We start from the raw sequence: 11,564 nt of genomic DNA on the forward strand, positions 1-11,564 counted from the left end.
GATCATCTCCCCCTGCCACCCACTCCTTTCCTGCCTGTTTTCCTGCCAAAATCATAAAATCTTCAGATCACTCGCATTTACAGAGGGGTCAGTTGGAATGGTGTAGCATTTTTTAAGATTTCCTCAAGGAGATGTGATAAAAAAAAAAAAAAAAAGTACAAAGAAGACACCAAATCTAATAAGACAGGAAAGGAGACTAATGAATTGAGTAGTATCCCTAGTCCCAACACTGATAAAGCAGAGGACTTCATCAAATTACTTCACTACTTGATTCAGAAGCTTTACGTATGAATTAAAGGTGACTATAAAGATGGCTTTAGTGCCTTGTTTTTTTTAAAGCACTATAAGAGGTAAAGTAACTGATTAGACACTTGATGATATTAAGGAATTATTATTTTTTTTAATGAGGTAATTCATAGTATTATGAGCATGTCAAAAAAGAATCCTTATCTTTCAGTGATTTAGACTGAAATACAGAGAAACCGATACAGCCGAGATCTGCTTCAAAATAATTAAGAATGGCAGGGGTGGAGGTAAAGAAACAAGATCAGACTGTTGAAGCTGGGTGACATTAAACAGGTTCATTAAACAATTCTGTTTTTATACATATTTGAAATTTTCCATAATAATAAGTTTAAAGCGTAATCGAAGTAAATATGCACAGTAATAAGCCAGACAATAGCATCTTCAGGTTCACCCACTGGGAGACAGAGCACTACAGAGTTTAGCATGGGTTTTGTTCTGTTTTTCAATTCTTACCAAAGGGTCATGCTTGGAGGGAGAAAGGGAGGGAAACACAGCTGTGTGAGAGAAACAGCGATCCGGTGCCTTCCATACGTTGCCTTCCCTACATGTGCACAGGACGATGCTCAACCGAGCTACCCTGGCTGGGCAATTTAGTATGGGTGTTAAAGTAAGAAAGACTTGGAAATAAATTCTAGCTCTGTCGTTTACCCTACAACTTCTTGGTCTAGAGAGCAGGCTAATGATATCTACCTCGCAGCTGTGTTGTGAGGATTACAAAATACTGTGGCCTGCATTCAGTGTTGGGCTTTCCTTCTCTTTGCAAACTTAAGGCAGGCTCTGCAGCTAGCTAGCACGCTAGTTGTGGGGTCATTAAATTCCAGACTCCACTCCTACTCAAGAAGAAACTACTTATTACCTACTATTACTTGTCTTGGCAGTGAATACTGAATTGCATTTTAAATCCAAGTGAAACTAAGTAATGACTACCTAACTGCTATCAAACCAGAAGTCTATGTAGCAGTCAGTAAAAAGTGCCACCTTCCAGGACCCAAATGAAATTAATGGTTTTTACACTCTGAGACTGTGAGTTACTTTAAAATAAAAATCAAGCCATAAAAATGTTCTTTATTCAAAGAGAAAGGGAAACTGAAAGAGACATATCTATACAGGGTTGATTTAAAAGTTAAACTGTCCATTTATCTTCCTTCATTTTAATAGTTCTGTTGTCTGAGAACAGAACCAGAGAGGGTCAAATATCTTTAAGAAAGTGAAGGCAAGTTAGAGAGCAGTATCTATAATGGCTGAGTGGATCACCAACATCTCTTTCTATTTAGAATTAACCCAGAAATTGAAGCCACTCCTAAAATAACTCAATGTCTCTTCTACCAACAACCTGGAACCACACAGCAAACCCAAGAAGACATTTAAGTCCTTTCTGTGGGTAACATTACTTCTAATTGGTAATGATCCCGAAGGTCCAGATATGTTGCTGAGAACAACTTAAAAGAATGCCCATGTTTCAAACAGTTCACCCACTGAAAGGATGTAGGTGATCATCTATTTTGTGAGTGTGTTTTTTAAAGCTATTTTTAACAATCTATTATTGACAGAAATGTCCTTGGGACTGTTGGTATAGATGATCTTATAAAATTTTAATTTAAAATGAGTTCCAATGACTCACAAAAATGCCATCCTTTCATTATTAGACTCCATATATATAATTTATAACATTTGGCACTATGTTTCTGATACTTGTATGCACATCTTTTTTTATATAATGCTCTTAAATAACCTTGATGTTAATTTGTCCCTTCCTAGAATTTAAGCATAATAGTGGGGACAAGGTGACACTTATTACTGCTTTGAAACAGGCATAAAAGACCACTGGTTTCTATGGCACACACAAAGATATTTCTGACTTTATAAAAACAAATGGGTATATACTGACTTTTTTAACATTTGAAAAAATACTTGATAGAAACAAGACAATTCCATAATAAGCATGTCATTGGGACACTGTGCCAATATGGAAGTGAGGGATGATGTCCATTTCTTTTCGTACTACAAATGCATGTGAATCTCTCCTACCCTAAGCAATTCACATTGGTCCTGCTGACCTCTCTATTGACAGCCAATAATTCACCTTTTTTCACCAGATCATTCTGTACTCAATGTGCTCAACTGTTTTGTTGAAAACTCAAAAAATTTTTTTTGCAAATCTAGTTGCTTTTATCATGTAAACTTCTTGGAAATATTTTTTAAAAAGTATGTTACAACCTGGCTAGTATGGCTCAGTGGTTGAGCATGACCCATGAACCAAGAGGTCACCAGTTCAATTCCTGGTCAGAGCACATGCCCAGGTTGCTGGCTTAATCCCCAATTGGGCGGGGGAGGGGAGTGGGGGGGGGCAGGGGGGTGCAGGAGGCAGCCAATCGATATTCATTGATGTTTCTATTTCTCTATCCCTCTTCCTTCCATTCTCTCTCTAAAAAAAAAAAATCAATAAAAACATTAAATTAAAAAAGCATGCTACATTCTAAATGCAATTGACAGGCTTCCTGATTAAAAGTGTCCTAGGATGAATCAAGCAAATAAATGTTTTTTTATATTTTGTGTAGTTCTAGATTATCCTATTGGGCCTGCTGTAGGTTCAAGCAACCCAGAAATGTCAATATTAAATAACAATTAATAGTGGGGGAAATGCTAATAGAAAAGCACTATTATCTCCACTTCACAGATCAGAAACTGAGGAGAGAAGAGGTTAAGTAGATTGCCAAAGGGAGCATTACCTCTCCTTCCTTTCAAATGTAGATGAAAGGACTGGCCAGGAAACCCAGCAACTGGTCCTACCTCTGTCTCTGATCAGTGTTGATCAGTTGTTTATTCCTGTGTCAAATGAAGGGTGGAGGGAGGCAGAGTTTGTACCAGATGCCATCTCAGGTCTTGTCTACCTCTAACCTGCTATGATTCCATTGTAAAACGCTACAATTTTCTATTCCTCCCTGTTTACAATCTCTTTCATAATCACTAAAAACATTTTTCTCGTGAATCTTACATTTTTAAATGAAAGTTCAATTTAGGGGATTCTCATTCATTCAAAATACTGTGTCAGGCACTGTCGTAAAATCAAGTATCCTATTTTGACAAAGTATTTCCAGAGGAAGACTTATGGATTAATGAGGTATTCTAACAGAATGGCATCCCCAGTGGGCTGTCACTTTACAGGTTGACAGAAACTACTAGGAAAGATGTCCTCCAAACCCTGTGTCTGTGAAGGCAAGGACTGCCCCTTTATCCCATGTCCCCAAAGCTTAGTACAATACCTAGGTGAGTAAACACTTGAAGAGGCAGAACCTAACTCCAGGACTCAGGGACACATACTGGTAACACTGATAAAGCTGCTTTCATCTACCACCAACATGCCATGTCCTGTCCTTGGGCTGCTGGCACTAATCTCTACATATAAAAGCCTAAGCGACCATTCGACCGGTAGCTATGATGCGCACTGACCACCAGGGGGCAGATGCTCAACACAACAGGCATGGAAACATGGAACAGACTGATGATTCTCAGGAGGAAGTGGGGAAGGGGGAGGGTGGGAAGAGATTAACCAAAGGTCTTTTATGCATACTAGAGGCCAGCCTGGCCTGCAGGGATGGGGCCGAAACCGGCCCAGTGCCCAGATTCATGCATCCGTGGGGTCCCTCTGCCTGGCCTGTGGGAATTGGGCCGAATCCACGCACCTGGCCTTTGACATCCCCCGAGGGATCCTGGACTGAGAGAGGGCACAGGCCAGGCTGAGGGACCCCACCAGTGCACAAATCCATGCACTGGGCCTCTAGTGTTTAATAATAATAACAATAAAGCACTTGAGAGAATAGTGAGGGGTTAGATTTTAAACTAAACGACACTATTCTAATTACCCTACCTGCCAAAACTAAAAAGGTTTGTCCAAAAAAATGATATTCCAGAACTGCCAAGCAGCTTGGCATTCATAAGCTTTCTGGGCTGGGATGACTTCAAGTAGACTGAAAAACAGGTCCATACCTGGTGAGTTTGCCACAGAGTCAAAATGACAATTAGCCAGAACAGCATGCTGGGCTCCATCTCTGGGTTCCAGCTTTACCACAACGTTGGTGATGTTGTCGTAGTAGCTTGTAAAACCTCCCAGAAAGTCAATGCTAAAGGAGCCTGTGGGCCGTTGTACATCGACGGAAATCTTGTGAAGGCTGCTGCTTTGAACTTCAATCAGTTTAATCTGTTCCAAAAGGTAATGCACAGTCAGAATTTCATTTTCTGGACTTCCTGTAGTCCTGGGGCCAATGGATGTTATGTGTTCAAGATGATCCCTGGAAGTCACCAAAAGAATGATGATTAACACTTAGCACAGAACAACTTCTCCTCTACAATTCCCCTCACCCCGCAAAACACATTCTTTCACTTCTCACATAAAAAAGGGGTACCTTTCTGGGGGAAACACTTGAAGTAGATGATGTCTAATCACTCTGCTGTATAACCAAAACTAATACAAAAGAATATTGAATGTCGGCAATTGGAAAAAATAAATTTAATTTTAAAATAAAACATAATTTTTATTAAAAAGGTTGCCTTTTATTATTTCAGGAACGTTCCATCGTTTCATCTCCCACGAATGCATCCCTTCAGAGTTTTCTCTACCCACCCACGCCCAAATCCTCTCAATCCTCATACAAAGGCTAGAGATTCTATTCAAAATGTGGAAATGCTGAAGACGATACAGCACAGAGTGCAACTTCATTGTGCCACACTCTGGAGGGCTACTGATTCTGGGCTGGGGAAACCAGTGAGCAAAGACAATTAAGTCAAGAGGTTAAATAAACAAACAAACAAAACTTTTTTTATTGTAAGGAATGGACTCAGCCCTCCGATTGTGCACACAAGGCCTAATACCTTCAATTCAGGCCAAAACTAACTCTACTCCTAAAACACACAAACAAAAAAATGTTTTGTCTTTTCGCTGCATTCCAAGTGGGGAGAAAGGAGGAGGGGGAGGAGGGTGTTCCGGAAAGTCCTTAATAAGCTTCCAGCACATTGTATTCAAAAAAAAAAAAAAAGTTTTTAAAATCACAGTGGTTGTTGAAAACTCAGCTAGCTGAAGATTCTGAGCTTACACTTATGCTACAATACATGTGACTTAATCACCTTTCTAGCACACTTAATGGTGTCTCTTATTTTATTTTTTAAAATATATTTTATTGATTTTTTACAGAGAGGAAGGGAGAGGGATAGAGAGTTAGAAACATCAGTGAAAGAGAAACATCGATCAGCTGCCTCCTGCACACCCCCAACTGGGGATGTGCCCGCAACCAAGGTACATGCCCTTGGCCGGAATCGAACCTGGGACCCTTTAGTCCGCAGGCCGATGCTCTATCCACTGAGCCAAACCGGTCAGGGCCTTAATGGTGTCTTTTAATTTAAAAAAAAAAAAAAAAAAAAGTTAAACCTTACACACCAGGGACCCAAGGATAACCGCCGGGAATCTGAGAACTTCTGAAATTGTCAAAGTTTGAAGTGCAGTCTTCCAGGCTGCGCCTCCATGGCTTTCAGACGTGAGGACTGTGACCCTCAAAAAGTTGGACCACTGACTGCATGGTCCCCTTCCGACACCTCCCCGGGAACCGAATTTACAAAACCGGCAAGGTACACACATTTCACGCTCCTGCATCTCGTTTGGAAAGCAGAGGGGTTCATAAGAAGTGAAAGCTGCTCCAGAAGATGAGGGACGGCTAACCAGCAAACCGGCTGCAGGTGGGGCACACAGCGAGCGGCGTGACGGCGCGGCCCCTCGGCCACCCCACCTGCACCACCAGCTTCTCAGGGGCGATGCAAGCCGGCCGCGCGTCCTGGAAACGGGGTCTCCAGGAGAGGGACGCGCGAGGGCACCCCACCCCACACCCCACCCCATGCGGAGTCAGGAGGCGCCGGCGAGCCCGGGCGGTCCCGCAGGGTTGGGTGCACCAGGTGAGGTGCCCGGGCTCCGGCGAGGGGACGCGAGGGGACGCAAGGGGACGCGCGGGCGGGACGGCGGCCAGTACCTGGCTTGGCGCGCGTTGAACTCCCGGGGGTGGCCCGGGGCCCCGTGCAGCACGAGCTGCTGCAGCGACAACTGCACGAGCGTCCTCAGCGCGAGCAAGTAGAGCGCCAGCCCCAGCGCGGCGCGCGCCTCGGACAGCCCGGTCCGCGCAGCCCCGCTCGCGCCGCCGCTGCCCGCCCCGCTCCGCTTCCGCGTCCTCGCGCTGCCGCTGCCGCTGCCGCTGCCGCCGCGCGCGTCCACCAGGGTCTCCAGCGCCCGGGCCTCCCGCTCCGGTGGCGGCGCGGCGGCCGGGCCGTCCCGGCGCTCGCCTCCGACGCGGTGCCGCCTCACAGCCGCCGACTCCGAAACCCACTCCATGGCCACGAGCCTCAGCCGCCAGCCCCACAGCCCCAGCCCGCGACAGCCCGGGAGCAGCCGGGGCCGCCGCAGCGCCGCCTAGTGAGCGGACGGAAACTGCAGAGGGCCAAACTTCTTCTGATTGGCCCGTCCCGCCGCGCGGAGACCCGGGCTCTGCGGGCAGGACCTCGGTGGGCGCCGCGGCAGGGCGGGCCCGGGCTGGGCGTGGTGGGTGTGCCTTTCTCCTGCTGGGCTTCCCTGCCGGGTGTGGGATGGAGATTTCCAAATGGAAAGATACCCATCCACCTACAAAGGTGAGGAAAGCGAGAGGTGGCTTTTAAAAGAATGCACATGGTGCACCAGGCAGATGAAGAAGACAATGGCCCAGCTCTCCTAAGGAGCATCAGAACCGGCTCTGGCCATTGTAGGCTCTTAAAGTGAAAAAAAAAAAAAAAAATAGGACCGCGCAAAGGAGGCCTAGCCTCATGCCTCCACATATCTTAACCGTGGGAGGAAACCAGCACTATCACTGCCTCCATGAGCAGCTGAAGAAAAAGAATAGCTATTATCTGTGGATCACCTGCCATGAGCCACGCACTGTGCTAAATAATTTAATAGATTAACTCAGTCGAGTCTCATTAAGAACCATGAAAGGGAAATACTTTTATTCCCACAATAGCTGAGAAACTTACAAGTAACCGCTGAAGAACTTTAAATCACTGGGCTCTCCGACAGCACTCTATCCCGGTACTGAAGGGGGCACTGACAAGCGACCACCTAGTCTTTCTGCCGCCCATGCAGCCGCCTCTCTGCTTCAAAGTTCCGTGTCTCCAGCATGGACTCGCAGGAGCACCATGACCATGAACTAGAGACCAACTGGGAAGGTGCACTACCCTACCTGCCTGCCCTACCTACTGCTCAGGCCCACCTGACAGCAGGGCGCTCCTTATTCTCAGCTCTCCAGCTGGCCTCTTTCAAAATCCTTCCTGCTCACCCATCTCTCCTTCTCCACCAGGATCTTCTCAGATGCTGTTCGAGCTGCCTGGAATGTTCTTCCCTCCCCTCATTGCCGAGTTAACTCCTAGTTAACCTTCATGTCAGCTTAAGTGGTACTTCCTCAAGCAAGAATCTCCTCACCTAAGGAAGCCGGTCTCCCCTATTGGTAGGATCTCACAGCACCATGTATGCTATGGAATTATTTAATGTTTTCCTCATTAAACGGTAAGCTCCATGAAGGCAAGAATCATGTCTGGCTTTGCTCATCATTTTATTCCCTCCTCTTAACACAAAGCATGACATGCAGCATGTAATCCATAAACAGCTGTTGATTAAATAAATGAAAGCGTAACAATGTTACGGAAGCAGCATAAGTTTAGCTCCGTAAGATCCTTTTTAGCCGGTAAGATAAATAAGACCAAACACATTGTCTATCTTATTTATTCATCACTATGTCTCCAGTTCCTAGCCCTGTGCCTAGCAAATGAATATATATTGTCTTTTATAGGAACCAGCTGTCTTGCTATTCTTTTTTTTTTAATATATTTTATTGATTTTTTACAGAGAGGAAGGGAGAGGGAGAGTTAGAAACATTGATCAGCTGCCTCCTGCACACTCCCTACTGGGGATGTGCTCGCAACCAAGGTACATGCCCTTGACCGGACTCGAACCTGGGACCTTTCAGTCCGCAGGCTGATGCTCTATCCACTGAGCCAAACTAGTGCTGTCTGCCTTGCTATTCTTTCCAAAAACTCTATCGCCTGCACCATCTTTGGAAAATAGCAGCTCAGAAACAACTCTGTCCACCAGAGCAAAACAAGGTATAGGGGTCTGTAGTTCCTAGGCAACGGGCACAAGTGTCTCATGGGTTTTTTTAAGTTTTACTTATTTTATGCTGTCACTTGCTGGGCCGGGTGGATGTCAGAAAACCTAGAGACCAGGTGCACCTACCAGGAGCTCAGTTATTGGTTAAATCATTGAGCTCTCTTTCTGGATGGATAATGTAAGTTAAGGATCTCTGACAATATTCCGGCAGTGTACCTCTCACGGAATACTATCAGCAGTAGAATGAAAGCCCAGCTGCTGGAGTCAGCTAGTCTGAGTCCCTGACTCAGGAACCTTCAGCACACATGGCATTATGCAAGTGAGTCCCAGAGTTGCAGTGCCCTTATCTGTGATAGTGGAGATAATGCCTGCCTTACAGGGCTTCCATGAGGGTTCATCTGCTGGTATTTATGAAATGTCTTCACATGGAAGGCTCATTAAATACTATTTTCCAGAAATTCTTTCCTTATACAATCATTTGCTGATGGGAATAAAAGCCATTTTCCTATCATGATGATCATAGAGCCCAAGGTGGGAGAAAATGAGTTATTATAATTGGAGTCTTGGAAGGCAGATTTTCTCTAGGTTTGTGTAAACTATGGTAGTCACATTTGGATATTTTTAAGCTGCCAGTTGTTGAACATCTACTCTGTGTCAGATACTGATCAAGGAGGGAAAACACACAGAAGAACAAATCAGTGTTTCTGCCTTCACAGACCTTACATTCTAGCTGGGAGACAATAAACGTGTGTGTGTGTGTATTTGCAGGTGAATAAAATGTCACATAAAGTGCTACAAAGAAAAATAAAGCAAGGAATTGAGAATGACCAAGGCTGCTGTTTTAAGTAGGCAAATCAAAGAAGCGCTCTCTGAGGAGACGACATTTGAAGTGACCTGAATGAAGTGAGGGATGGGGCCTGGAAACCTGAGGCAAGACTGTCCCGGGCAGAGAGAAATGAAATGGGGTGTTCAGGGCACGTGGCTGAAGCAGACTGAGCAAGGGGGCAGTGACCGAGGTGCGGACAGAGAGGCAGGCAGGGGCCAGGGCAGGAGGCCCTCCTGGGTCACCTCAAGGACACCAGGGCTGTTTTAAACAGTAAAAGCTCACTCTCAAGTTTTGTTTTATGATATAGCTCAGAGTCTTGCTATCAGGCAGAGCAGCACAATGACCACACCTAGATCGTAGAGGCTAATAAAAGGCGTGGCTAATATCTGGCCTTTGAAGTGTTGGAGGCGGTTGAGCTGTAATTTTATTTATGTGGGAACTACAGCACAGTGAGTTGAAACACGTACTCTAGTTCCCACGTATCAAAGTGCCGATGAGGATAGAACAAGATGGGAAAGGCTTCGGCTGCCCCAACTGGTGAGCTACTGATCACTGATCAATTCATCCGACCTGGCAAGGAATTGTGTTTTCCTTGTGTGTCCATCCCTTTAGGACAAAGTGAAAGCCAGGCCTACCTTCCGGGCATAGAGATGTCCACGTCTCCTCTGTTTTGCCGTCTCTCTGGTATTTCCTAGTGAACTGGCTAAGGTGAGTGGAAGGGCCTGTGAGGTGTCAGGATTCGGGTGAACTGTTAGTCTCTGTCTTCCACAGAGGTCACCCCCACGCCTAAGTGCACCTTTCCTCAGAAGCGGGGGCTCCTATGGCGCTTGGTGAAAGTTCTCTGTGGCGGAGGCCGGCAGCATGCCTTTTATCTGATGTTACAGTGACATTAAGATCAAGGGAGATGCCGCCCCAAGAGGTAACAAGGGAATTCAAATCAGTTGTAGAAAACAGAAGCAGATGTCCAGAACTGACGGGCAGGGCGAGCCGAAGATTGAAAAATTAAGAACAAAGATTCAAAAGGACAAATAAATCTTGGATAAATATTGTAGACAGGTACTGTCGCCTACAGCTCCGTTTTATGTGCTTATTGAGGTGGCCAGCTGTGTTTAAAGGGCCAGCAACGAAGGCTCACGACCATGTTTTGGGATCAGCCTTAGGTTCGTTTTTTGTTGTTGTTTTGGGGGTGTTTTTGTTGCTGTTCTTGAGATCCCTGCGGGCTGAAGCTGGGGTTTCCTAACTACAGAGGTCTGCAATGGAATATTCAGGAGCTAGAGACCACGGTCAGCTACAGGGAGCACCTCCCATAAGCCAGGCAGCCTGGCAGAAAGGGGCATCTAAAAGGTACTCAGGCCACATCTGTAAATCCCCTTTTCCTGCAGAGCCTGGGAGAGCATGATGGCACCCCACTGTCACCTCCCTTTCAATTTCAGGTCCTACCTCCTGCTCCCTAGCTCCCTGTAGCTGGTGGCCCCATAGGAGTTAGGAAACCAGCCCAGCTGCATTACTAATTGAAACCACATGTCAGATTACCCTTCTCCATGGCCAGTTAGAAAGGAGATCCTCTCAGTTTTTGAGTAACCTGTTTCTAGCTAAAGAGCCCTTTTGGAAACAAATAGAGTGAAGAAAATTAGCTCTTTGGGGGAAAGAAAATCAAATTTGAACCTCCATATTTGTAGAGAGCGCCAGGGAAGGCACATGAGCTGATAGTCAGCTGAGTCCAATGGTGTCGACAGAGCCATCCTGGAAACATACCATGCCAGAAGCAGTTATGTTGTCAGCCTGACCCTTAGCTCAAGTGCCACGGGGTGGGTTTCATTATCTATGTTCAGCCAGGTGCAAGGAACGGACGCAATTATCTGGGCTCAGCCAGGAGTGACAATTACAAAGAAGCTACGAGAATGAAGAATTGCAGCTTGATCTTTAACCATGATTTCACATAATTTCCTTTGTCTTAAACTCTAGTAAAACTTCCTGGAATCATACTGTATAAAATAAACGTGCTGCACCGGCTTTGGGTCACTGTCTCTCCATCAGAGGGCAGCTGTCCCACCGGGTCCCAGCTTTCCCTACTGCCTCTGTCTGTCTGTCTCTTCCTTTTTCTCAATCCCCCGTTGCTGCTACTCAGGACTCGTCATCCGCTCTCTAGCTGTGCTGGTCGCAGTCCAAAAGAGAGAAATACATATTCCCCTCCCTCCCAAATCAAATAGAATTCAGAATTAAACAACTTTTTTTAACCCATAAGAAATAAGGTAAATATAA

General features: G+C 45.6%; 1 protein-coding gene across 3 annotated transcripts in view; it reads right to left on the reverse strand.

Moving 5' to 3' along the window:
- ERMP1 (endoplasmic reticulum metallopeptidase 1) overlaps positions 1-6,759 on the reverse strand; it is a 33,444-nt gene extending 26,685 nt beyond the window's left edge. For 2 of the 3 annotated variants that reach the window (XM_036331093.1, XM_036331092.1), the window contains exons 1-2: positions 6,321-6,755; positions 4,294-4,595 (exon numbers count right to left, since the gene is read on the reverse strand). In XM_036331093.1, the coding sequence (XP_036186986.1) occupies positions 4,294-4,595; positions 6,321-6,676 (658 nt within the window). In that variant the 5' untranslated portion in view covers positions 6,677-6,755. Of the gene's footprint in view, positions 1-4,293; positions 4,596-6,320 lie in introns of all 3 variants that reach the window. The other variant, XM_036331094.1, reaches the window with a different exon arrangement.
- Positions 6,760-11,564: the final 4,805 nt, after the last annotated feature.

This window comes from Myotis myotis, unplaced genomic scaffold (assembly GCF_014108235.1).
Source record: "Myotis myotis isolate mMyoMyo1 unplaced genomic scaffold, mMyoMyo1.p scaffold_m19_p_12, whole genome shotgun sequence".
In the NCBI taxonomy this organism is placed as follows: domain Eukaryota; kingdom Metazoa; phylum Chordata; class Mammalia; order Chiroptera; family Vespertilionidae; genus Myotis; species Myotis myotis.